Consider the following 27,828-nt stretch of genomic DNA (forward strand, 5'->3'; position numbering starts at 1 on the left):
GGATGGGGCTGCAGCAAAGACAAATTTCTTTGGTAGAAAATCAGGGTAGGAAAGGGGAAAATCATTACAGGTTTTATTTCACCTACCTTTTATAGCTTCTCCAAAGGCATTTGAGGATTCCATCAGTGCTTCTCAGACTTTAAGGTGAAGATGCCTGTCCCCAAGATCCCTGGGGATCTTGTTAAAATGCAGATCTGATTCAGTAGGTCTGGGTAGGGCCCAAGAGTCTGCATTTCTAATAAGCTCCCAGGTGATGTTGCTGGTCTCAGGTCCACTGGTCTCAGGACTTTGAACAGCCGAGGCTAAATTACGAAAGCAAACAAACAAAATAAACTCCTGGTCACAATCTAGTTAAAATAAAAACACACAAAGTAAGGAAGTTTCTCATGATACAGGAGACAGATTGCAACTGAGTATCACTTTCCATCTGAGCTTCCTGGAAGCTATGGCGAAAAAGGAAAGAATTGTTTACCAACTCTTACTCTGTAACAGGGGCAGCTGCCTGTCAGCAGGAGAAAGTCTTTCCTCTGATTCTGGTTGCCCAGGAAACTGCTTGAGCAGATCTTACCATCAGGAGGTTTGAGAAACAGGCTGTGTTTAGGGGCACTGTGGGCCTTTCCAGGAGAAGGACTGAGCTTGGGCACCTCAGCAGGGTGCATCCCTGATGGAGAGTCACAGTTTAGATAACAGTGTCTAGCCTGGGTCAGCGCCATGGTCAATGCCCATAGGAGACCACCCTCCCACCACCTACTGGCTCAGACACAAGCTGGCTTGAGGGCCTCTGACACCAGAGGAAACCAGGGGCTCTGATGCCTCACCACACAGCCCTGAGTGTCCAGGGGAGGGCAGCTAAGGCCAGATTTGAGCCTCCGGAAGGGGTGAGGTGGATCTGTGGGCAGTGGAAGAGCCCCACCTCTTCCCAATAATCAAGAAAGGCTTCCTGGAGGAGGAGACATGGCAGATAGATTTGTTTATGTAAAGGAAGGGAGGCAGTCTGGGGAGAGGAAAGTCTGAGCAGGAGGGGTGGGATGCGGTGGGCTTCCAGCCACAGCAGAGGTGGGGAGCTTCCCCACTGATCCTCTCTCCACTGCTGGCTCAGACCCTCAGAGAGAGGCTGGTGGGGGTGGGATGGCACAGTGCCCCTCTGCCACCCCCATGCCCAGGACAGCCTGAGTCTCTGCTTCCCGTGCAGAGGGCGAGGCCTGGGCCCTGCCTGCTCGGGGAGCACTCTCACTGGAGGTGCAAAGGCTCTGCCCTCAGGGAGTTCTACACCCAGAGCAGTGTGGGTAGGAGCTGGGGCTGAAAGAGGAGCTTGGACAGTTAGGGACTGTGGGCCAAGCCATGGATGGGACCCAGGGGGAGAGAGACTTGGTCAGCCTTGTGGCACGGGATCCTTGGGAAGTCACTGCCCCAGCCCAAGGTCCCTCACTCCTAAACAGGTATGTTCTCATGAAAGGCCAACCCCAGAGGTCATCTCAGCCTGAAGGGGGTTCAGGGAGAGCACAGCAGGGTCACCCGGGGCTGGGTTCTCAGCCTTCCTCGGGTGACCCAGGACACACCCTCTCTTCCCAGCCTCCTTTGTGCTGAAAGGGACGTGCAGGACCCTGATGACTTTCCAGTAAAGGAAATGGAAAATCTTTAGACAAATAAAGCCAAGGTGTGTCTGCGTTCGCAGGGAAGAAAGGAAAAAACGCTTGGCGTTTTCTGTGATTGCCGAAGCCGTCAGGGGCTGAGGGGCAGCAAGAAGTGGGGTTTGCAGGAGACACTGGGGCTGGATGGCTGCCGCTGCCTTGGCTGGTCAGCCTTCCTTCTGGGCAGGGCCATTCAGGGACTCTGACCCACCCTTCTCTCCGGGCTGCTCGAGGGGAGAAGTCTGAAAGCCTGAACTGAAGGAAAGGCTGGGCTCCCACCCAATCGCTTGCGGGTGTAGAAACCAGTACACTCGCAGATGTTTCCAGAGCCTCCGAGTCTCAGGCCTGGGCTGGCTACTGGGGTGGGAGCAAGGGAAGATAGGAGAGGAGGGGGTTCCAGGAAGCCCCACCCTCTCCTCCGCCCTGCTTGACCTTCCAGGAGGCAGGAGAGCAAATAGGAGGAACGTGGTCCCTGCCCTCTGTGAGCCTGGGGGCCCTGGCGCTCTGAGACTCGGTTTCCTCAGCTGGAAGTAGGAGGTGGGAGGGAGACGCCTGTCGGTGCTGCCCACCGTGCCGGCCGCTGGAGCCCTCGGGTCTCGGCTCACGAGTGGTCACTGCTGCGAATGTCACCTCATCCAATTGCCTCATTTTACAAACAGGAGATCAAAGCCCAGAGTGGGGAGGGAGAGCCTTAAAGGGGCAACCAGAGAGGAAGACATTTCTCCATCTCATGCAGAAGCAGCTATGGGGCCCAATAAGAGCTGGGGAAAGGAGCGGAGGGACTGCCATTTGGCAGTGGGTTTGGAAAGACAGCGGGAGAGGGACTGACTTCCAGGGGTCAGTGGCCATGGCTAAGGTCCAGTTGGCCTCACTGCATCACAGCTTCTGCATGGTCACCCTTCTTAACCCTCAGTGAGTTAGACCCCCCCCCCCAACTCCTGTGCCCTCCCATTCAGCTCCCAGTGGAAGAGACAGCATCTACTGGGCCCACATGAGGTGCTAAGCCCTGTTCCGAGCGTTGTCCACTTACTCCTCATACCAACCTTCAGAGGCACAGGACATGACTATTCCCATTTTACAGGTAGGGAATTTGAGGCTCAGAGAAGTTTTTATTTTGTTTGCTTATTTTGCAACTTAGATGATACAACTCAGACGTTGGAGCTAAGCTCTAAACCCATGTCATCAAACTCCAGGCTTGAGCTCATACCACTCTGCCAAGCTGTCCAGGGGCCTTTCAGACAGCACAAACCCTGCAGTGGGTGCAGCAAGGATCCCCAAAACCCAGAGAGAGTACAGCAGACGTGGAGGAAGCGTGAACCTCAGACCATGGGCTGGGAGCTCTTTGTTTGCTTTGCTGCCTGATTCCTGGTCCTCAGAAGATAAGCAGTTTCCAGAATGCCCACTGACACCCCCAAATGGCCAGTACTAGAGGTTTCAGACTCCAAGAACACAGATGGGGCACTGAGGCCCCCCAATGGGCAGAGGCCCTCCCCAAGGCCACCGAGGGACTGAGAACCATCCTGCCGGACTGGCTGTCTTCCATGCGCACTTGGAGGTGGCCAGACCCAAGGGAGCCGGCAGGTCCCGTCCAGCTGGCCCAAGGTCACCAACAGCTTTGAAAACAATGGGCAGTGGGTCCAGCCGTGGCCAGGGCCAGAACAAAAGCCTGGGCACTTCCTCGAATTGAGGCCCCCTCCTTCATGGTTTGCCAAGGCAGGAGACGGAGGAAGCCTTCATCAGGAGGTAGGGATGTTTTGTAAAGACTGTTCCCAGGAGAGCTGCAGCTGCCAGTGCAGACAGGAGAGCAGGCAGAGGGAATGGTTACTCAAGGCAGAGATCTGCTTGCCAAGAAGCAGGGGAGAGAGGGGCCTTGACTCCGGCCCCTGGGTCCCCCACCTTGCTCCCCAGGCTGAATCACTAAAAGGCAGGATGTCACCCATCTGCTCCTCGTCTCCACGGCCCTAACCCAGAAGCTGTCTTCTTTCCTCTGATCTGCCCTCCACACTGTTGCAATGTCAGTCTTCTAAAACAGCTTGGATCCACCACTGCCCTGCTCTGAAACCCCCATGGTTCCCCAGTGCTCGCCGAGGCAGCTCAGGCTTCTTGGCCTGATGTGCAAAGCCCTTCAGGATCCAGCCCTAATATCCTCAATTTCCCTGCCACCCCAGACTGCCCAGGCCCCTTTCCCCTGGCAGCTCTGCCCCTGCCCATCCTGCCCCGAGTGCCTCTGCCCCTCCTACCCTCCCCTTCAGGGTCAGGCTTCAATCCTCCCCCTCCAAGAAGCCTCCCTAACAGCTCCCGTTCATATAAGTCCTCTCCTCTGAGCCCTATGTCCCCAATAAAATCCAAGAAGGATCTGAGCCCGGGAGTTTGGAGAACAGGATGTCAGAAGATCAACTGATAATAGAACAATCCTTCCTTTAGACTAAGGTTCCCATATGCAGTGCAGTCTGTTGACACAATTGTGCTGACGTCATTATTAACAGCACCCCCTCGGGTTCAGCCTCTGTGCTGGGGCACAGAAGGGGTGAGGCAGAGGGGACAGGGCCCCGTGTTCCTGAGAGCGCCTGCCCTGGGCGCCCCGGCAGGGCACGGGAGGTGGGCGCTTATCCCCCAGGGCTCCACTCCACGGGGAGCTGGGACCTCGCTGAGCCCCACAGATGTCAGTGGGCCTTAAAACAGAACTTGCCAGATAAGCACCCAGGATAACCCTTATCAGAGGCCGCAGGAAAGGCGCCAGGTTTAATCTCAAAACCACACCCAACTCAACGGTTTAGAGACCTCAAGCACCGCCTCCTCTCCCCAACACCCAGTGACTGTGGCTCTAGGCCTGGAGGCGGGGCAGGGGGTGAAGGGAGGCTGCAGGTGTGGGCTGGGGAGGGGCTTTTGCAAAGAGAATGAACCTTGGGCTTCATCCCCCAGGATAGGGCTGGTACAGGTTGGTGGGGGCGGGGGATAAGGAAAGACCAGGACTCCTAGGCCCAGGATAAGGAAACACAGCCTGTGGTGGAGGGGAAACCTATAGCTGTGTGACCAACACCCACTCACTGGGATCTGGGTTTGTAAGAGAGGAGCTGACCAGAGGTGTGGCTGGCATTTTCAGCTGGGTAACCCAGGAGGGCTTCCTAGAGGAGGGGCCTTAGAGATAATCCTTGAAGGATGGGTAGTATTTGACAGACAGACACAAGAAGACAGAGGGCAGGGACCCAGGTGCTGCAAAGAGCACTAGCGAAGGACTTAGGCAGCAAGGAGCTTCCCTGGGGAAGCAGCTTCTATGGTCTGGGATGGGGAGTGCATGGAGCTGGAGGAGGGAGTGGAGGTGGAGGGGGGAGGAGACGGAATTAGAGGTGGACTGGAATCACCAACCCCACGGCCTTCCCATTAGATGTATTCCCTTCCGCCCAAAGACCATCTTAGGGGTCTGGTCTCCAAGAGACCCCTGTGAAGGAGAAACATCCCAGGAGGGCTCTTAACTAGGGACTGCTACCTGGTCAGTTTCCCCATTTGTAAAGAGAAGGCCTTTGGTGACTTCCTGAAGAACAGGATGGGTGGTTTGTGGGAATGTGGGCTGGACAGTGGGATGAAGCACCGTGATATGGAAGGAGGGGTGGGCAGGCAGACTGTGATTGCTGAGTGCCCAGCCAGTGGGGTTCTGCTCCTTCTCTCGTGTGGAGCAGGTCTGCGGGAGCAACGGCCCCCAGGACATGCAGGCACTGGCACTGGACTGCCATGACCTACAGGCAGCCTGCCTGCCCACTTGCCCGCCCACCTGCCAGCCCACCCCTTGTCCTGCATTAAGCAATCTCCATTATCACAAATGCCTGGCATTTTTGTCTGGTAATTACAGCTCCTACAGCCCCGTGAGGATTAGGGCATGATTAGGGAGTAGGGAGGACTCTGGTAGGTAGAGAGAAATACCTGCACATAGGCTTGGCAGCCTCCTTGCCTCCTGCAAGTTTCAGGATCCTGTAAGGGTGCAGTGGCCAGGGAGGACCGTCCACAGGGCCTCCGGTAGCAAAGGCCATCAGCATCCGCCACCTCCATCCCCTCCTTGCCTCTCCACTAGCACTGCCTTCCCTGGGAGCATCACAGTAGGCCCGCAATGTGGCCCCCCACCTCTGCCCCACTCCCATTCGCCTGCCAAGAAGAAAGTTCTAAAAGAAAGCTCTGAGCAGTCCTTGTCTCCAGAGAAAACACCCCAGCCCTGAGGCCCGCCATCGAAGGCCTTCACTTACTCTGCCTCGTCTCCGGGCCGCCCGCTTTCAGGTCGCCCTCGATGAGACCAACAGACATCCTGGACTTTGATGGTCTCTTGGCTCTCTCACCGTTCCTTCCATTTGGAATGATCTTCCATCCAATTCTGCCCTTGTCAAAACCCTGCCCGTCTTTCAAGGTCCAGGTTGGATGCTGCACCGAGGAGCATCTTCTAGCCCACACTGGAAATACTAAGAGCAAACTTACCAAGTCCTTGTGCGGTGCTGGCCCTGTTCCACGTGCTCACAGTGTATTGACTCACCTCATCCTCATCACAGCCTATGAAGGGGTCATTCTACCCATGAGGAAACTGAGGTCCAGCGAGCTTATGTCAAGGGCTCATGGCCACAGAGGCAGGAAGCAGTGAGTCAGGACTAAACCTGATGCAGTTTCCTTCCTGGCGGGCCTACACACACTCCTCCTATGCGTCCCTTCAGTACTTCTTCACTATGGGGACGACTTCTGAATTTCCACACTGTCACCCCACAAAATCACAAGCCCTAGGGCAGAGCTTCCAACACTTGCCCCTCACTGCTCCCGGCCCTCCCAGCAGCCTGCACCCACTCTGCCCCCTCTTCTATCACTGGTGCCTCCAACGGGCTAGGGCCCAGCCGTGGCCCCTGACTTCCCTTCCAGCTCAGACACGGAGACCCTGGGGAGCAGTCAAGTAGGGTCCAGACGCAACCCCAGCTTAGGGTATCCCCCAGTGTCCCCCGAGTCCTGGCCCAGCTCTGCCCCCAGGAACTCCTGCAGTTCCTCTGGAAGCTGCTCTTCTTACCTGTGTCGCTGCCACGTAGAACTGCAGAGAGGTGCAGATGGTTCTGCCGAGGACGGCCCATCACGCCCTCTGGCTGTGGGAAAAGGCGAGGAAAGCACTGGGCAGGCAGCGGAAGAGGCCAGCAGCTCGCAAGGACCTCCTTGGAGAGAGACATCAGTGCGCTGGGATCCCCTTCCCCACTTCCTACTCATGGGCCATCTCCTCTCCTTAAGCCAAGTGAGGGAGGCTTCAAGAAAACTCCTTGAAAGCCTGTCGTATGTGCCCCTCAGTGTGGAGCGGTCCCTGACTCCCACCTGAGAACGGTGAGATGTCGCGCTCCTGAGGGGTGGCTGAGCTGACAGGCAGGCTGAGGTGGGAAAGGTCTGACTTCCAGAATTTGGGAGGCAAAGATGCATCGGTCCTTTGCTTGGTTCAAATGTGGATCCCGCAGAAGGACGACTCCTGTCTTCTTAAAAGGGGAAGGAGGGAGGTTGACTCCACCAGAAGCTGGGTGGGGGCAGGTGTTGGGAGCGTCCATAAGCAGCAGCCTAAGGATGAATCAGCTGACTCAGGAAAGACCCCTATGAGTAAGAGGTCCCCATAAGAGCAGGGGGAGGGGGCACTTTTCAGTGATAAGAGTATGGGGCTAGGTGTTGCCAGCAGACTGGTCTTACTGTTCACACTGCCGGAAGAACAGTGGAATCAGCCTTCTCTTTCACGCAGAGACCAAGAAACAAATGGCCAAGAGAAAGAGAGAATCCAATGAGAAATACAGTCGTCCCTCGGCATCCGAGGGGGGTTGGTTCCAGGATGCACTATGGGTACCAAATTCTGCAGATGCTCAAATCCCATAGTTGGCCCTCCAGTATCCACAGAGGCAGAACCCACGGATACAAGGTGCCAACTGTAATAAGAAGGAATAAAGCTGCTTCCTGCTTGCAACCCATTGAGTTCTGCTTTTTTCAGTAAACCGGCCCCTGGTGCATGTAGAGGCCAGAGAGGGAGCAGGCAAGCCCAGGTTCAGCCCTTGAGAGGCCACTCAGCTCTGGGATATGGTTCTTAACCTTTCACAGAGAGTGGGGCGTTGTTCCAAGTCCAAGGCCACAAGGTAGGCTATAGACTCTCTCCTTAGAAAATTACACAAATGTACATGTGCACAAAGATTTTAATATAATTTGGAGGGGGAGTTATGGGCCCTCTGAGGCTTATTGACAGTCTCCCTAGAAAATTATTCGGCCCAGATGGAGACCGCCATGTGCGAAGAGGCAGGGCCTCTACTTCATTCTTGCAGGTTTGGCAGCAGTACCTTGGGTTCATTCTGGCTTGTGGGCCTGGGAGAGGGTGGTACCGGACTTTGCTCATCTTCCTTTACAGAAAATTCCAGGCAAGGGGCGTCAGATTGCACATGTACCTATGTCTTGGCTTCTAGAAAAGTGCTTTTGTAATTTGTTGGAACCAGTCTTCTCAAGCAACGCTGGGAATATTTTGATTTCTCCAGCTCCGGCAATGGGACCCTGGTCAGGAGGTTAAGTGTTTTATTGAAAAGACACACTTTTCCTTCCCAGGCTGATAAACAAGGCCGCTGCGGGGAAACCGACTTCCTCCACTCGGTCGCTCAGCTGGAGCGGCCTGGCCCTGGCCAAGGAAAACAAATGCATAAACATTTCAGGGACATATAGGAAGCATTTCTGCCGGACGCCTGCTGTGAATGGCTACTCGAGTTTACATAGCAAACCCCACGGGGACCTCGGCACAGCCTGGACAAAGCGCTCCCTGCCCTCTCACTTCCCTCCCAGCTCCTCCCTGCTGCTCCCCAAAGACCCATAGTCTGGCCACTGCTCATGCCCAGCCCACCAAAGCACAAAACAGCCTCTTAAGTTGTCACCAGCGAATGCCAGTTTTGCCTCCTGCATGCCTGGCACTTAAAGAAAAGGGGTCTCCTTTCAGCCAGCGCTGCAGAGGGAGCACAGCCCCTGAGATGCTTGTGCCCTGAACCCTGGACGGGTGCACAGAGGATGGCGACTGGCTGCCGTCCAGCGTCTAGGAGTCTCCGAGACCTCTCCCTGGGCCGGGGCAGAAGCAGGAGGAACGTGTGCCCTGGTCCCCGCGTGTAAACACCCATCTCTGCAGGCCCCACTCAGAGTCCTGGCCCAAGTGCTTGGTGAGCACAGAGGGGTGGGCGCCGGGCGTGGCTCTGGAGGGCTCTGCCTCCCACATGGACAGTCACAGACAGAGGCCCCTGGAGGCCGCGCTCTGCCTCTGGGCGCCCCGGCTCTGACCACTGTTGGGGGCCACTGCAGAGGGGTCCTTAGCTTCCATTTTTGACACAACCCTCTGTCTCTGCTCTTCTTCTTCACCAGCCTCCCACTGTGTTGCTACACTTGCTCATATTCCTTTTTGGAATCAGGATACAAATCAGTGACATCAAGGCAGCTCTGAGTGTGTGATTTTCTGTTCACATGTGACTATGGAGTCTCCCCCATCCTCACCTACCCCACCTAGAACGCGAGGGTCTCCACATCTCTGCCCACCCACACTCTCCGCTGGTTCTCTACACACACACACTCCACTGCAGACACACGGGGGGCGCCGCACCCAGTCCGTCTCCTCATCCTCATCCTACTGTCCTCCATGGCCCAGTGGCTCCTCCCTAGAAGGTTCTTTTCCCCATGCTCGACCAGTCTAGCCTACCCTCCAGTCCACATGACCATCCTCTCGGGGTCTCGCAGGGACCCGGGTGAGATGGGCAGCCAGAGGGCCTGAGTTGCTCCTGGTCAGCACAGCTTTTGGAGCCTGGTGCCTCAGGCCTGGGGCTAACCGATAGAAGCCAGGCCAGAACAGAAGCCCAGCCAGGGACACCACTGGCCCATAGGGCATTGTTGGCCTGCAGCTAGTAACAACTTAGCCCCCAGGTCTCCAGGGCACTGGGGCCCCACCACCCATCCCCACTCCTACTCCAGCCACCAACCGTGCAGACCTCATGCTTCCTCTGTGACAACAGAACAAATGAGTCTTAGCCCTCGGCATGGGTTTGACTCCTGCTTTATAGAAAGCCAACGATCAGAAATACGGAGCGCCCAGGGCCCCCGGGCCGACCAGGTCAGAGGCTTGGCGAGGGGGTGGCCCAGCAGGGAGGGAGGAAGGGATGCAGAAGAAAAGCAGCAGAGCCAGGGCCAGCCTCCTTCCAGTCCTGGGCAGTCACAGCGCAAGGAGGAAGGAGGGTGGGGCGAGTAGCAACACCCTGGGCCCTCATCACAGTCCTGGGCGGGCCCTCCATGGCAGGGGCAGGGAGGTTCTGGATGCTTCTGCAGCAGCACTGGCCCAGGTGTGGGTGACACTCTCCTGAGAGACTTGTCCCTGAAGCCTGGGGCTCAGCCGTCACCCCCAGTGTTGAGCGGTGGAGCCATGGGGCTTACCAACATGAAGGGTCACAGGATGGGGTCTGAGCCATTCCAGTTCACCAACGCCCCCTTCCACCTAAAAGCAGAGGAAAAGAGAGTTAGGGCTGCAGGGGCCCACACAGGAGCCATCTCTTGTCCTCACTCACGTGAAGTTCCCATCTGGGGGGCTTTGAGGATTTCACCACCCCCACCTCACCCCTCCACGACTCACTGACAAACATATATACAGGCCCTTGCAAAACACAAATGTACCCAAGACCCCAGAGAGCAATGGAGGAGACAAAAGTCACGCCTTCATTCATTCACTGGTGCCGCACATGTTGACTGAGAACCTCCCTAGTGCTGTTGCTTCAGGGTACTGTCCGTGATGAGTGGTCTACACACAGTTTAATCCAGCCACTTTCCCGGGGAGCCTGAGGGTGGCACTTTAAAGGCCTGTGGGAAGACCCAGGTATGAAAAAATCCTGGAAGGTTCAAGGCACAGATGGAGTTCCAGTTGCTGGAGCGCAGAAAGGTAGGGAGAGAGGTTCGGTATAGGACACAAGGAGCCACCGGGGCGGCACCGCCTGTGACCTGGGAGGCCTTGCGCGGACTCTGGGCTTTGCTCTAAGAGCAAAGTCACCAGGAGAAGCTACTGAAGGGCTATGAGCAGTTCAGTAATCACAGATTCGCATTTTTAAAAAATTACTTTATGAAGCCTTAAGAAGCACCGAGCATAATTAAACAGTAGTCCAGGGTTAGATACAACTTAATAATAGTTCAGTTTCAAAATTAAAGTTATTGTAGGTGAGACCCTGGCACTTCCCAGCACTTGATTTTAATACATGGAGCTAGTTTCCTAGAACAACTCAGAGGAATCACATTTGGTGCAGATGGAATACTTCTGAAAAATCTGGCTTTGGTGTTATCCTAAGATTATACAAACTAGGAAACAGATGTCGCATACCTCAACAGCAGCACTGGAGCACGGAGTTTGAGACTGGGGGTTAGAAATGCTTCCTGGGGCGCAGGGTTTGGGGAAAGAGGAGACATTTTCAAAACCTAAAGTTTTTTTGAAGTCAAAATTGTAACTGGCCCAGGGAAATAGGCGTGCTTTTCTTTCTTGTACATCTGCATTGGAAAGTCCAGTACAGGCCTGTCTCACTTTACTGAGCTTCACAGATACTGCGTTTTTGTCACAAACTGAAGATTCATGGCAACCCTGTGCTAAGTCTATCGGTGCCATTTTTTCCAACAGCATTCACTCTGTCTCTGTGTCACATTTTAGTAATTCTCGCAGCAGTTCAAACTTTTTCATTATTATATTATATTTGTTACGGTGGTCTGTGATCAGGGATCTTTGATGTTATTATTGCAAAAAGATTATAACTCGCTGAAGGCTCAGATGATGGTGAGCATTTTGGCAATAAATTATTTTCTATCGCACATTTAAAAGATTACAGGATAGTGTAAACATATTTTAATATGCACTAGGAAACCAAAAAATCGTATGACTCGCTTCACTGTGTTGGTCCGCAGTATCTCTGAGGTCTGCCTGTATCCCTGAGATTGGAACTGGAGCAAGAAGGGAGTAAACAAGTTCTCCCAAAGTAAGACTGTTGCACATCCCAGCCGAATGCCTGGAAACACCATGTGATTTCAGTAGGGGTTCAACATTCTCCATCTTCATGAATGACCCCCACTGAATTTCTCCCTCCTTCCTTCCCCAGGCTCTTCATCTTTCTTCACACCTGCGCCTCGCTTCAACAGCCACATCAACATCTCTGAGTTTTAGGCTGAGAGGGACAGCCTTGCAGAGGCAGTGGGATTCATACTCATTCTGCTCTTCCAGCTTCCTGATTACACGCAACTTCTTGGTTTCTGTAAAGACTCTATGACCCTTTGTTGAATATTTTGCACACTTTACACCATTCCATTCCCCTCCAACTGAGCAAAACGATTTCTGTAATTTGGAGAAAAAAGAATCTTAGCTGTAATTCTGTGCTTCCTGCCCCCATAGAAAGGTTTAGTAGGAGATATTTGCATATGCACATATTTGCATATTTGGAACAACTGATATTGCGTTCTCCTTCTAGGTCTACCTAAGGCACTATGAGGACAGACCTTCCATAACCACTGGGGAATATGAGAGTGTGAAGGTTGTTGTAGTCTAGACACAAGACACAGCCCTGCCCTGTGTTGTGCGTGCCAATTGACATCCCAACAAATTTTTCTGGTCCAAATATGAATGCTGGATTGCATCTTCTTACTAAAACATTCAGCATAAAAGGCTGAGATGGGTGGATGATGGAAAAGCTACTCAGCCATGAATGTTACACTGTTTTAAAGAACGGGTCCTTCCAAAACTAGCTCTATGTTCTCTCCAGTGTCATTTGGTGACATCCCTCAGCCCCACGGTGCTGAGATATCTCACCCCAAATGAGGTTGTATGGTCTTTTGGCAACTGATCCCTTCCTTCCTGCATGAAAGGCTGAGAGGTACCATTTCACTACCTGAACCATTTGGTCTCTGGGATCCTTCTGATCACAAATACTCATTGGTAGGTCTGGATGTGCAAAAAGTTCGCATACGTTTCTAGAGGAGCTCTTCTCTCAAGAGTAATTGTTGGAAGAACTACCTAAGTAAGATCCATTCCAAGCCTAACTTGTGATAAGAAATACGTGCTCATCTCTCATGCTCACCCACGGACCCTGCCTCTGCTTCATTATCAGTCATGTCATGTGAATCGACATGGTCAGCATCACTTGTTCCATTGGATGTGGAAGAATTAAGTGATTCTTTGGTACCCAGATGTTTTAGACTGTCTCCTGAGCAGCTGTGCGTCAGCACTGAGGCAGATCTAGAAGAATCTATTAGACACTTCGGGGTTGAGCCACTTTGATGGACTCCATCAGCATCTTAGCATTCATCACTGCTTGGAGGAGAGACACTGGGATGGTATCTGGAGACAATCTGGCATCTCTGGGAGAAATCAGGCTGCTCCTAGGTGGTGAGTGCCCACTGCCTGCACTTCTGGTGCTGGACACTGATGATGTCTCAGGGTAGCTAATATTGGTCCAGCTGATAAGGAAGACCGACGCAGCTCTGACTTACACAGCTGAGCAGGTTCTGGAGGTAAGACGGGCTGGGTAGGCACAGTGCTGACCACAGGTCCCAAGGGACTGGGTGGACCTACTGCGTCTACTGGGTTAACAGTACTTTAGCGATCTGCGGCAACACATGGAAGGGCCTAATTGACTCGACCATGCAACTTGAGGATTTCAATTTTCTTTCTCTGTGTATCATCTTTGAAGTTTTGAAATGCGTCATTAAAAAGCTTTTACTGTTCTGTGAAGATTTATAGGGGAGCGTCAGCCTCTGTAAGTTTCCCATTAAAATCTTAGACACTAGGGGCACACCCTGAATCCAGATCCCCAGAGGGCAGCAGATGGGAGGCAGGGAGGAGAGTGACATTCTCGCCTGCAGCCTGGCTCCAGACAGGCACCAGGGACCCAGATTTGCCAAGGGGAAACTACTGCCCAGACTAGGGTAGATTCTTGCCCCCAGTCACGGAGAGAATGAGGGGAAGAGTCAGAAACAGACCAGACTTCCTGTATCCCTGTAAGACCTACCCTCAGCCTGGCCCCCAAGGGCCTCCCCTCCTTCCTCCCCACCCCACCCAGACTTACTCTCCTCACCCTGACAGGCAGACAGAAGGTCCTCCCAATTTGCAGACCCCTCAGATCCTGACAACATAGGCTTTGGCCTCAGTGCAGGGGTGAGTCACACTCATCTGCTGCTAGACGTCCATGTCACACCACCAGTTACTGAGTCCTGAGCTTAGGCTGTGGGGTTTATGCCTCGCTTTGAGGCTTTTAGAGAGGTAAGTAAACTACCCCACCATGACAAACAGGTGCCGGGCAGGAAGAGTATTAGAGACACAGTAGAAGCTGTTCACAACTACAACAGGAATTAAAGCAAAGACGTTTTCAAAATTGAAAGGGCTGAAAGGCTAGGATGCTGAGCTTCTGTAGGGGATGAATGGGTCGCTGGCAGGAATGGTTTTGAAAGTCTGTGGGTCAGTTACAAGGATGAATAAGAAGAGCCCTACATATGCAATTAGGGGCTGGTAGAGAGACGGGAGGGATGCAATGAAACAGACGGGCTTCTAAGTGTGGAGGAGGCATCCAGGCTCACTCAGGCTTGCTGATGCAGGAGGAGGCTGAGCGCGTGAGAGTTTGGAGCCTGGGCACAGTGGACATTTTGGGCGGGATATTCTGTTGTGGGGGCTGCCTTGTGTATTGCAGGATGTTTAGTAACCCCCTCAACTGGAGACAACCAAACACGTCCCCAGATGTTGCTAAATATCCCCTGGGGTGCAAAATTGCCCCCAGCTGAGGACCACTGGCTTGGGGGTTGAGCTCAGTGAAGGTGCTGTGGTCCTCAGAGCTCAGGTCAGCTCAGCGTCACAAGCAGGCCATGAATGAGACCCTTTCCTCCCCAGGGGCCATCACCCCAACAGAGTGGAAGTCACCTCCTCAACAGGTTTTCAACATTGATGGAACTGGTGTATTTCAAAGGGAGAAGACGCCTGATAGAGCCTGTATCAGCAAGGAGAAGAGCACAGGCCTGGTTTTAAAGCCCCCAGAGCTGACCAGTAGGAACACCCCAGAGCTCCTCTTACTCACTTCGGATTTCCAGATGAGCATCCCTGTGTGCATGCGTCCTGTCCTGCACTCCAGCCACGGGGAGCCAGAGCGGCTCCAGAATTAGCCCCATGAGCTATCTCTCACCCAAGAACCTGGCCTTGCTGTGCCCTGGAATAACCATCCTCCCTCCTCACCCCCTCATCCTTCAGGATCAGATCCAGGAGCCCTCCTTCCAGAAGCATCCTTCCCTAGCACTGCGGTCAGGCTCTCCCCGGCCATACGGTCATGGTGTCTCCCTCTCCCGCTAGACTGGGAGCCCCCAGCGGGCAGAGCTGGCCTTGCCTTCATCCTCTCTACAATCTTGAGCTCAGTGCTGGGCTTCCAGGGGGGCTGCTGGATGAACACATCCCTGCACACCACCTGCCCCTCCACAAGCCCAGGCACCAGCGGGGAAACCTAAGTCTTCACCACACTTCACACTCCCTTCCCTCTGACCCCGGCAGTCACCGCCCACCAGTCCCTCTTCCTCTGCCTCCTCCCATTCTTCCTCCTCTCCCCACTCACGTGTGAGCCCATAAGGTCTCCAAAAGGAAGGGAATGCTTCTACATCTCTGCTCTCGACCTCACAATGGCACAGGGAAGGGACAGATGGGGAAACTGAGGTCCAGACAGAACCAGACATTCTGGGGGCCATACCATGTGACAGCAGCAGAGCCAGGACTCAGCTGAGGTCTCCAGACTCCTGTTCAGTGCTCTGCCCTGCATCATGGCATGGCATGTGCGGTGAACCCAACCAGGGCAAGGAACACCACAGGCAGTTGTGTGTGTGGGCTGCAGGAAGGGGAACCAGAAGGGGGCGGCTGGGCAGTGGGAGCACCCAAGAAGCCCTCCCTTGATGGGTGAGAGGCATGGTGAAGAGGGCACCCATGCAAGAAGGGTGTTGGCAGAGGTGTGAAGGCTGGAGCAGGCCCCTCTGGCGGGCAGGGGAGCAGCTGAGGGAGGTGGGCACTCGGCTCTAGCCCCTCAAAGGCACTGTTCCCAGCTGAAATTACATTTTCAATTTCTTGTCTCAGCCTACAAACAGAAACATCTGTGGGCCAGCCCCAGGCCCCGGTTATGAGATTTTTCCTCTTTCCTCTGGACTGTTGACAACTCTTTCATTTTCTCCCATTCTAGCGAGGCTAGAAGCTTGAGAGAGGTCACCATGTGTGTGTTGTTTGGAAATGACCACACATGAGTCTTTTTTTTTTTTTTTTTTTGCTTAGATGGTTAGAGAACAGAGGAGAGAGGGGCAGACGGACCCTACATTCCTGACACGAGCGAAGGTAACAGGAGAGTTTCTGAGGCCGAGGTGTGTGTCACACCAGACACTGGAGACAGCACGACCCAGGGTTGGTTCAAATTAGGATGCTCTTCTCCACAGGCAAAACTGGCAGTCTGGTTTTGTGCAATGTCACCGTGGCAACAAAGCCAGGTGGCGGGAAGTCACACTTCCCACTCAGTGGCCTTCTACTGGCCAGGGCAGCATGGCTCTAAGCTCCAGGCCCTGCACTGCTCGTGTCACGAGGTGTGGCCTGGAGCACAGACCTCCACTCTAGAGACCGCTGTCCGTAGAAGGAAGGGCCGTATCCGGTGGTGTCCAAGGGCCTTTCTGTGGATCCAAGCAGGCTGCCAGGTGGCCAGGCATGTGGCACACTCTGTGTGGGTCAGAATTTGAGGGCAGGCAGTGCATCTCTCCCTGGATCAGAGCAGAATTGATTCTGAACTTGACTTCTACTAGATTGTGAACTCTGAGAGCAAGAACTAAGTCTTATCCAGCTGTTTCTTCCCTGGAGTCCAGCCCAGGGGTTCCATGAGGTTGAAGTGATAGGAGGGAAGCCCCACCTGCCCCCCAGGTTGATCTATCCTGCCATGAGCACACGGCTGCCTTGGAAATGACCTGAGCTCGGGCCGTGGCACCACGTGTACCCCTGTGCTATCAAGGCAGCAGGATTGGTTCCCCAAGAGGTAGGGCTGCAGCTCTAGCGGGTCCTCACTGACCTTGAAGGCCACTTTCCTAAGTTTTTCCCTTTGAGCTGTTTGAGAATCTGGGATGAAAACAAAACACAAAGCCTTTGTAATCCAACCCCTTGGAAGAGGATTCCAGGAGGCTGTGCCTGCTGTTTCGCATTACCATGGTATGTTATCTGATGGGTACTGCAGGGGAAAAACCCAGCATTCCCACTCTTCATTCATCCACTCAGCTTTCTGGGAATGATGCTGAGAAAAGTCTCATCATGTTAACTGCCCAGATGGACCCATCGTGGTGGAGCAAGTGATGAGGGAAGTAGAACTGGTTTCAGCAAAGTCCTGGCAAGGGATGCAACACTCACACTTGGGGGGCAGGGGGCAGCAGGCAGCCAGCGGAGCCAGGAGGAAAGTCCCCTGGTCCAATGTTATAGCAGGCCAGACACTGGAGGGTCAGCACCTCACTTGACATCTGACTCTCACAAGGCAGCCAGGAAGAGGTAGGCACTGCCCTCACCAGCCACCAGAACATCAATTCTCAAAGTGCAGTCCCAGGACAGCAGCACCAGGAGCACCTGGGAACTCTTCAGAAATGCACATTCTCAGGCCCCACGCCAGACCTACTGAATCAAAAGCCCTGGGGGTGGCACCCGGTATCTGTGTCTCACCATGCCCCCCAGGGGATGCCTGCTGAAGCCTGAGGACCATGCTCTAGAGCACATCTTCCCAATGAATGGCAGGGATGAACACAGATGTACTGGGACGCTGATCCCCTCAGCCATCAGGGAGCTGCGTGGAGTCTGGGCCAACCGGAGGCCCCGGGCCAGTTGTCTCTCACCCTGTGTGCTTCACAAGTATGATGATTTCTATCTGTGACAAGGACTAGGAAGCACCACTGGAGGAGATGCCAGGGCTCAGCCTTGCCCAAGCTCCTCCCATGACAGTGAGCAGGGACAGACCAGGGCAGGGCAGGGACTCAGCCTGGAACGTCTGCCCCAGGCCAAGGGCTCACTCCGTGATGTGTGCAGCCTCTCCAGAGCATTTCACAGGCCATCACTTACCGGGTCATGTCATGGCACATGGCCACAGGGGCAGGCAGTAGGTCCTGGGAGAAGGGGACAGCTGACAGAAGAGGAAGAGGTGTTCCAGGCCCACTTTCACACTCAGATGTCTCTGGCCTGAGCTCCCTGATAGAATAGGTCATTCTCAAGCACTTGCCAATTGGGGCTGAGCCCAAAAAGTCCAATCTCTGGGGCCCCAGGAGGTTCCCAGTGAGTCCTGCCGCAGAGGCACTCTTGAGGAAAGAGGAGTCCCTTCAGATGGGGCAGGCAGAGAGGTTTGGGGCCTTGGGAGGAGCACAGAGGCCTTCAGCAAGGAGTCCCAGAGTCCAGGTGGGCGGAGCCTGTGCTCAGGGTGTGGTCCAGAGTCCTGCTGGGTCCTGCAGGAAGGATGCCTTGTGGCTTCCCACCCTGTCCTGCAGAAACTGCCAAGGCTGGTGTCACCTCCTTCCCCCCGCTGCTGCCCTTCTCTCATCACTCCGAATGAGTGGCTCTTTGTACATGAAAGGAAAGCGACCTGCATGTGCCTTTAATCCTCCCGACGAAAGAAACACCGCTGTGTGACCCCACAGGAATGCTCCATCCCTGGTCTGGTGGGCGGGCAGGTGGACAGATGAGCAGATGGATGCGTGGGTGGGGCGTAATGAGATGTCCAACGTCTCCTCCATGTCCCCTCCCTGGGTTTCCACTGTGCATGTGGAGTCTGCTTTCTCTCTGCGGCTCCATTCAAGGGCTCACTTGCATAAGTGTGGGCAGTGGTCCTAGGCCCCCTGGATCTCCGGCAGTCAGAGCTGCGGGGCCCCAGCCATGGCCCACAGCCTCCACCTCAACCCCCACCATCTCACAAACAGGAAAATAGAGGTTCCGCCCGAGGTCCCAGCGAGACATAATAACAAGAGCTGCTCACACCGCTTAGTAACGTCCCGGGCACTCTTCACAACCACCATGCGGCCAGCCACTGCCATTGTCCCCACCTGACAGACGCAAAGTGTGGCACAGACTGGAGAAGTCCAAGGGCTCACAGCCAGAAAGCGGCAAGACCAGGATTCGAACTCCAGAAACCACGCTCATCACCCCTGCCAGTTTTACTGCTTCCCTGGCTGGACTCCAGGTGGCCCCCCTTCCCCAGCCTGCCTCCCTCTGCACCCTGAGCCCCCCGAGTCACTACCCAAGGCCCTGTGAAGGGCCTGCCTGAGCGCTGGCCATTCCCACAGCTACAACCCCAGCCCTGCAGAGTGCTGCCCCAGCCCGGGGGCCTGGGCTGAGAACTCCTGAGTGGAGTGAGCCCCGACTCACCTGGAGTCTGGGCAACCCATCACTGGCCTGAGCCTCAGCCTCCCTTAAAGGAGGCTGGGTAAGAGGAGTCAGGGACCCCACTGCCTCTGAGACTAGGGGCATCTCCACTCAGTGTTCAGAGGGCCCCACCCGCACCAGCAGAACCTGGGCTGCTCCACCCTGACACAGAGGGGGGCACTGCCCCAGGAAGCACACCTGGCTGGGTGGGACCCTCCCACTTTCCCATCCTATACAAGCCCTCCCACCCCTACTACCACCAGGTAAACTTACCCATCCTAAGAGTACTCACCACATCTGGCAGCTGCTGATCTGAATGAGGAGGGGCCTCAAAAAGCACCAAATCACCCCGGCCCCGAATAAGGGGACATGCTAAGAAGCTGTCTGAAGGCACATCATCCCACAAATCACACACTTCTCCCTGGGCCACAGTGACCACGAAATCCACATTCAAACACGCCCCAAGCACTGTGTCTTTCCAGTCTGCAGGGGTCCCAACCCCCCTCACCACACTCTTCCTAGTTGGGACAATCCAGGAACTCGTCCCCCTTTCTGCAGGCCACCCCCAACCACTGCACCTCCCAGTTGCTTGGGTGAGGTCCCAGAAGGGCCTGACTCACTTGGTTCTGATGCAGAGCTCAAGGGGTGGGACGAGGTCACTGTCTCTGTCCTCAGGGATGGTCTGGGAGGTGTCTGGGGAGCAGGGGGAGAGAGGCAGACACTCATCAGCCCAGGGCCCGAGCTCACCCCGAGGTCAGCACCAACAACCCTGCTCCTAGGGCTCACTTCTGGCACCGGCCTCTCCTCTTCTCAATTGGACCCTCCTTCATTCCTGCCCATCGGTTCTGACCTGGATACCACAGCACCCTACTCTCTGGCCTCCCATCTCCAGTCTCTACCCTACCTTCCTGCCCCCTTTCAGGTACCAGAATAATCCTTCTAAAAGCACATCTCATCCCCTCACTCCCCTGCTCCAAAACCTTCCATGGCTCCCCACTGCCCAGAGAATAATGTGGGCGTGACTCTCTCCTACATAGTCTCAACCTCACCTTACACTTTTTACGCCATGAGTTTCTCAAGGCTCAGCTCCGGCCCCTCTGGCAGGAGGACCGGCTCACACTCGCCCTCTGATCCCCCAGTACCAATCGAGTCTGCATTGTTTTCTGACTGCTCTGAGCGGGCGAGCTAAGGCCAGTGTCCCCGGCACAGAGGATGCACAGGGACGGGGCAGGGAGGTGGCACACCGATGGTCAGCCGGATCTGCTCCTGCTGGTTGGCAAGGCCGTCGTAGTAGTACAGGTCAAAAAGCCTCTCGGTCTTCCAGTCACTCAGGAGCTCCAGCTGCAGGCTGAAGAGGACGCTGAAGTGGCTCTCGCTGCACACCACCCAGATGGGGAACTTTGGCGTCTTCAGGAAGCAGCCGACCTGGACGAGGAAGAGGGAGAGGACAGAGATACCTGAAGCACCGCGCCATCCCCAGGGAAAGGGGCCGGAGCATCTTCTGTCCACCCCCAGGCACGGGCTGACCTCAGCGAGGCCCTGTTGGGGATGACAGCCTGTGTGTGCTGCCCACCGACACAGAGCTGTCCCTGCCCACTCAGCCCGCTGCCCACAGGGCCTTTGCCCCACCGTCATATGGAGATATCCCAGCCTGAAACCTGGGCGTCACCCCTCCCCTTCACCTCCACATCCAGCTGGTATGTGATGTTGTCCACCCTGCCTCCGAAAGCTCCCTCATGCCCAGCCTCTCCTCCCCAGGCAATGACCTCTAACCAGTTCTTCCCACGCCCTCCCCTCCCCAGCCACAGCCACACAGAGCCTCTCACCAGTCCTCAAACTAATCCAGCATGGCAAGCTTCCATGCTGGGCATTCACTGTCCACCAGCACACCTCTCCTCCCCTTCGGGGTCCTGCATCACCCGATTACCCAATCAGGGAGCACAAATCTCATCCTCCTGCTAGCTTCCAGGGTGGAGGTGGGGGTGGGGTCCTCTGAACTAGGTACTGGGTACCCAACCTCCTCTGCCTCATGATAGCGTTCACCTACGCCTTGCATGAGGGAGTATACCCTTAGCACCGAGAGCAGAGGCTAAGTCAACATCAGCAAGCATTTGATGAATGAAGGTCCCTGTGGATGAACACAACTTGAGCTAGGACTGTAGTTTGAAGACAGGTGGGACTTGGAGCCTCGGGGAGAAGGGGGGAGGGCATCTGAGTGAGCAGTCTGTGAGTGATGCCAGGAACAAATGTCCAGAGACATTCAGGGACCAGCAGGAAAGAGAGCAAGGGGAGGGGAGGATAAGGAGCTGGAACTTCCTTTGGAGACGGGGGTCCCTTGGAAGGTTCCCAGCAGAGGACTTTCATGGTAGAGAGGTGCTGGAGGAAGGCAGATGCACAAAGTCAGCATCCAGGCCTTGCTGTCGTTCTGCCTGCAAAGGGGAAAGGCCTGGGGAGCCCTCTGAAGGCCAACTCAGATGCCTGGCTGGTTCGGCTGCTTGGCCAGACAGACCTCCATGCATTCTCTCCCCATCATCCGGGACTCCCTAGCCCGGGCCTGCGTTTATTCATTTCCCTACGTGCAGTGGGCCAGGCTGATTCGGCCTAATCCCTGCCAGCCCCAGGGAGATGTTTGCATGCTCAGGTATTTACAGGCACAGCCTGTGGATTAAGGAAAGAATGGGAATTATTTTTCCAGTGGGGAGATGGGCATATTTTCTCCAGGGCCTATCACAAAGGAGTGGCTGGGCAGCCTCTCAGAGCCCACCTGGAGCCGACTCTGGGCTGGGGTCTCTCGGACAGAGGGCCTGTGCTCAGAAGGCCCCATGCTAGGTCTCCAGAGAAATGCCTGCCTGTGAACAGCTATCTCCTCTGGAGGGTAGCAGGGAGAACTTTACAAAAAGTGTTCATTTCCTCGCTGCCCAAGTGCCCTGCCCCGCCCCCCCAAGTGGCCAGTTGGGTCCTCACCCTAGCCCCTGCGACTTTAAAGTGTGACTGCAGAGCTCACTCCTCGGTGGGATGGGGGAGGATTAGCTGTCTTAAAGGACGTGGCTGGACGTGCCTAAACCCTGCTGCAAACTTGGCTCCTGTTCCAGGTTCCAAGAGGCTTTTCTGGTGAGGGCATCACCTCGAACAGGGAGCCTTGAAGAATGGGGACCCGGTGCTCATTCACTGCAGGAAAAAGAGCCACGCACCCCGCCAGGGAACAGGCAACTGCAGAATCAGCCACCCTGAATTTTCCAGCAGAGGGACAAAAGGGCAGCTTGCCATTTATGCAACAGTCAAAAGATTAAGGGCAAAAAAGCCGCCCAGGGAGTTTATAAATGAGTTTTCTCATTCAAGAGCCCCTTCCAAGTGGGTGAAATTTTCCAAAGATGAAATTCGCTTCCTTTGGATTCTGCGGTAGCTGACCAAAGGCCTGGGGCAAGGCAGGGTGCATTGCAGGGTGCATTTCCTCCAGCACAGCCCCAGCCTTGCTCCTGGTGGGCGAACATGCAGCACAGGTAGAGATTACAGTTGACCCTTGAACAATGTGGGTTTGAACCGTGCGGGTCCACTTACACACGGATATTTTTCAATAGTAAATACTACAGTTGGTTGAATCCTTGGGTGCAGAGGAATGGCAGATACAAAGGGCTGACTATAAATCATACGTGGATTAACCCCCTCATTGCTCAAGGGCCAACTTGGACTTTTAAATGGGCTCTTCCATCTTTTGCAGGGGTGGGGTGGGTGAATGCCCCCAAACTGACTGCAGACTGTCAGCTCCGAAGCCCTGATTTAAAAAGCTCAACATTTGATTGCTGGCAGAGTGAGGGTTGGTCATCTCCAAGGATAGCATCCATTCAACATGACTCACACTTTGGTCCCAGGCACAGGGCAAGGCAATGAGGACAGAGGTGAAGGACGCCAGAACAGCCTGTCCCTATGGGATTACCAGACGAATGGGGAGGAAACAGACAACAAATAATCACACACACTCATTTGCACCACATTTCACTGAATTTGAGATGCCATCAGATTCACCATTATCTTTTGTAAGAAAGCAAGCAGGCTGGCAATTGAAGTCTGCCACACCACCGACAGGTTGCAATAATGCACCAAAATCTCAGCAATGTTCAAGTGTGGGGCAAGTCTGCATCTCAAAAGCAATGAAATGGGATAATGTAAAACCAAGAGGAGGCCTGTGAAGGAAAGAATTTAAGATTCTATGACGGAGGATGACAAGGTGGGCGGGGGACCACGAAAGCCGACCTCTATTTAGATAGAGTGAAGAGGTCAGAAAAGGCTTCCCTTAGGAAGTGACAGCTGAGCCAAAACATGAAGGGGGAAAAGCAGCAGCAGGTCTCACAGGGCCTCGCAGGCCATGGGAAGGTCTGGACGGCAGTCTCTGTACTCGCTTGCTAGAGCTGTGTAACAGGCTCCACAGACTGGGCAGCCCAAACAACAGAAATGTATTTTCTCACAAGTCTGGAGCCCAGAGATCCTGGATCAAGGTGCCGGCAGAGCTGGTTTCTTCTGAGGCTTCTCTCCTTGGCTTGTAGACGGACGTCTTCTCCCTGCATCTTCACATGGCCTTCCCTGCGTGTGCCTGTGTCCTAATCCCCTCCTCTTATAAGGACACCAGCCAGTTGGATTAGGGCCCAACCATATGACTTTCTTTTACCCTAGTTATGTCTTCAATGGCCTTGTCTCCAAATGCAGTCACCTTCCCAGGTGCTGGGGCCAGGACTCCAACAGATGAACGTTGGGGAGGGGACGACACAATCCGGCCATGACAGTCTCAGAGGACAGGGAAACCAGGGAAGGTTGCTAAGCAAAGGGATGATGTGACTGATCTACTCCTTTAAAGATCACACTGGCTTCAGTGAAGGGACAGGATTGGAAGGAGGTGGGGACAGGAGCCAAAGGCCAGCCAGGCTGTCACAAGCGTCCAGACCCAGTGATGCTGATGGTTCGGATTGGGATGAAAATGGACAGACTTGAGAAACCACTTAGGGCAGGAGCCCCATGACATCCCAATGTGTCGGACAGGCTCCTGGTTTGAGTAACTGGGTGGATGGTGCCGTCTGCGGAGCTGGGACACACGGGGGAGGATGGCGCTTGCAGAGCTCTCCCTGCCAAGCCGTCTTTGCCCAGCTCCCTTCATGAAGGCAGCAATGAACATGACTTATAGGTCATGGGGAAGCCCTGGGGTTAAACTTCCCGTCCCGTGCTGTCCTTTCCTGGCCTAACAGTCCCCCGTCACCACTGCCCCTGTGAGCCAGGTGGGGCTGGTCTTCCCACTGCAGCTTGCAATGCAGTCCAGCCCTCACTTTGAGCTCTGGGATGGAGGGAGTGAAGGGGAAGTCAGACGGGCAAGACTGGCCCAGTGGGTCACAGATAGCAGATAAGGTCCCATAGAACACAGCCAGGCTGGGGCGGAGGGCCGGTTACTTACAGCAGGAGTGCATTTCTTGGCCTGGGGTTGCCTCTGATTAACCCAGGCGCAGCCAGAATGTGGGTCACCTGACAAGCTCGCCAATGGGCATGACCTATTGCCCCCCACATATTCGTGAGGGCCCCAGAACCCTGGCTCCCAGTCAGAGGCTGCACCGAGAAGCCTGGAGATGGGCTGCAAGTGAGAGGCAGGCCTGGTTCTATTGTCTACATGAAAGGAAGCCTTCAGCCTTACCAGAACAGCCCTGCTGTGGATGCCGTGCCCAGGCTGCCCCCGATGCCAGACTGTCCCCATGACCACCTATGTGCTGCTCAGTGGAGGAAGACCAGGCCAGGCCAGAGCGGGGGCCCTGGCTCTGGGTCCAGGTCTGGACCTGGATGCTAAACCTCCTTGGATTCCTTCTCTGTTCACTAATCACGGAGGAACTCAGCAACAGATGGCATAGCGGGTGGAGTTAAGGGAGAGGAAAGCGCTTTGCCTAAACCGCCAGGCCTCTATCTTCTCCTTCAGCGGCTCAACCCTCAGTGAGCTCTGGGGAGAAAGAGAGGCACCCAAGGCTCCTTCTTTAGCAAGGTTGCAGTCCCAAGGCAGAGGAGCAAACCACCTCTTGCTGCAGAGAGATAACGCTCCTAGTCTTTGACCAAGCACAGCAACAAAGAGGGGGGCCCATGGGGATTCAAGGATTTGGGTCATTGTAGGACCTGAATTTCTGCAATCAGCATTTTATTCCAAGGGAAGAATGATACCCAACTGATGTTCCCATCAATTACCCTCAAAAGCCCAAAGAAAAATAGTTTACTTTTTGACCAATGCCCTCCACACAAGAGTAAAACCAGGGCTCATGGTAAACCTGGGGATTCTGCGAGCCTGGCCAAGGTTACCTCTCTTAGCTCACAGAATTTCAGGCTGAAAGCTTTCAGACCCCACCCAGGGTCTGACGCTCAGGGTTCCTGGTGCTTCTCAAGGGCCATGTGGCCACATTCTTGGGCTTCCTCCTAACACCAGCACATCTGGGAAGGAGTCGCTATCATTCTTTTCTCCCCAGATCTTTGGAGCCCACAAGTCTGTTTCCTGTCTTTGGGGATAGGGAGGTCACCCAGAGAGAGGGATCTGGGGACAGGGCCATGTCACGTGGCCCATTAGCAATGGGACAGCACATCCCGACATGTGGTCATGCAGGAAGGGCACAATGAAATTGATCCCTGCCTTTAAGTGCCAGTCTCCACCCACTCTGCAAATCCATCCACCTAGCATGCTCTGAGTGTCCCCTTGGCCAGTCTCTGTGTCCCTGGTCCTGGGGATATAAGATGAATCAGGTCTCATCTTGACCCTTTGCTGGGCCACTCAGCACATAAAGATCTGCTAGCCCTTGAGGACAACCCTTTTCAGGTAATCAACCACAGAGCAATTTCTTCCCTAAAGACATGAAAACCGAGGTTCAAAGTTCTGCAGCAGGGTGGGACAAGAATGCAGGGCCCTGGATGTTCCTCTGCCCACACTGCCCAGAGAGACTGTCACCCTGTCCCCTGCTCAACTTCACCTGGAGATCCGGCCCTTTCTAAGACCCTGGCTGCAGGACGAGAGAAAGTAGGGGGACCAATACACTCACAAACAGACTGAGTGAGGCCTGTTACAGGTTGAACTGTGTCCCTCCAAACTGTGGACATCCTAGCCCCTAGCACCTCAGAATGTGGCCTTATTTGGAAATAGGATTGCTGCAGATGTAATTAGTGAAAGTGAGGTTAGTGGAGGAGGGTGAGCCCAGAATCCAGCATGACTGACAGCCTCATAAGAAAAGCAGACACGGAGGGAGAAGATGGCCACATGACACCAGAGGCAGAGATTGGAGTGACGCATGTACAGGCCAAGGATCACCAAGAATTGCTGAAAAACACCAAAAACTAGAAGAGACGAGGAGGGATTCTCCCTATGGGTTTTGGGGGGAGCACAGCCCTGTCCACACCTTGATTTTTTACTGTTAGGAGAATTTCTGCTTCAGAATGATGAGACAAGACATTTCTGTTGTTTTAGGCCACCTAGTTCATGGTGCTTTGTTGTGACAGTCCTAGGGAACCAACATAAAGCTAAGACCTCAGGCCCAACGTGCACACACACACACACACACACGGCAACAGCAGCCACTCTGACCCACAGTCACTCCATAAATCTCCTGAAGTCCCTTTCAAACAGCCTCTCCCAGAACATGGGATCCGCTGGCTCTGGGTGTGAATTCGTGCCTGTACTGGTTGGCAGTGAAGGTGCACTTTTCCCAAACCCTCCATGATGGAGGCTAGACACGGCTCTGGGAACGGGAGTTGAATTCTGCTTCCCCTCCCTCCTTCCCGGGGGTCCCTCGGCACCTGGCACACGTTGTAGTGCTCAAAGAGAGACAGGAAGCCGATGTCACTGCGCGTGGCAATGCCTTTGAGGAGCGTGATGTTCCCGTCCCCAGAGTCCAGCTCGACCACGTTATTGAAAACATTGGACACAGCTTTCCCGGTCAGGAGCAGATTGACAAGTTCCTGTTGATGAGAGAAAGGCGAAAGGCTTGTCAAGGGGAGATGGGCAGCAAGAGACAAAGGGCAGAGAAGGAAGGAAAGAAAGCAAGGAGGGTGAGGGGCCAAAATCAGGGGGGCTGTGACTTCCGCATTCCCACAGCCCTAAGGGAAAGTCGCCAACTCTGCTCATCAAAGCGACTCTGGGAACCCATCAATCTTCATCCCACAGGCATTCACTGAGTGCCAAGTGTGCCCAAGACCCTGTCCTAAGCCCTGCATATGTGTCTGTGTTGTTGCGGGGGAGGGTGGCTCCTGACCTCGGGCGTCCGGGTCTAGAGGGAGGATCAGCTGTGGGCCTGGATGGCTGGAGCACATTGTAAGATGTGACTGGGACTATAAACATGTGTGCACAGGGCACTCACAGCCCAGGCGGACACAAACCCATGACAGAGTCAGAGCTGCTTTGTGGAGAAGTGATACTTGGGTGGGTCTTGAAGGACGGCATTTTTTTTAAATAAACTTTTTTTTATTTTGAAATAGTTTTAGACTCAAAAGATGGTATAAAAATAGCACAGAGTTCCTGTGTACCCTTCACCCGGCTTCCCCCAGTGATAACATCTTGTAAAACCACAGTACACTATCAACACCAGGAAGCTGACCACGAGGCGATACGAATAATCCAGCTCCAGGCCATGTTTGGATTTCGCCGGTGACCTGACAGTGGGGCCTTCAAACTGGGAGGGAGAGGAGAGGACAGCAGCGGCAGAGAGGCAGAGGTAGGGTTTCCACTCTTGTCTCTGCCCCACCAGCTGCGGGGCATCAGGGGGTCCACTGGCCATGGGACTCATGCTGCACACCCAATGG

At 54.5% G+C, this 27,828-nt stretch overlaps 1 protein-coding gene and 1 pseudogene across 4 annotated transcripts in view; both read right to left on the minus strand.

The window, feature by feature from the left end:
* Nucleotides 1-9,667: 9,667 nt before the first annotated feature.
* Nucleotides 9,668-27,828, minus strand: part of MINDY4 (MINDY lysine 48 deubiquitinase 4) — a 98,462-nt gene continuing 80,301 nt past the window's right edge. For all 4 annotated transcript variants that reach the window (XM_032483768.1, XM_006187733.3, XM_032483766.1 and 1 more), the window contains 4 exons: nt 26,827-26,988; nt 20,274-20,454; nt 19,650-19,722; nt 9,668-10,119 (listed from right to left, as the gene is read on the minus strand). In XM_032483768.1, the coding sequence (XP_032339659.1) occupies nt 10,071-10,119; nt 19,650-19,722; nt 20,274-20,454; nt 26,827-26,988 (465 nt within the window). In that variant the 3' untranslated portion in view covers nt 9,668-10,070. The remainder of the gene's footprint in view (nt 10,120-19,649; nt 19,723-20,273; nt 20,455-26,826; nt 26,989-27,828) is intronic.
* LOC116664897 lies at nt 10,129-19,641 on the minus strand (annotated as a pseudogene).

The sequence above is a fragment of the Camelus ferus genome, chromosome 7, assembly GCF_009834535.1.
Source record: "Camelus ferus isolate YT-003-E chromosome 7, BCGSAC_Cfer_1.0, whole genome shotgun sequence".
NCBI lineage: Eukaryota > Metazoa > Chordata > Mammalia > Artiodactyla > Camelidae > Camelus > Camelus ferus.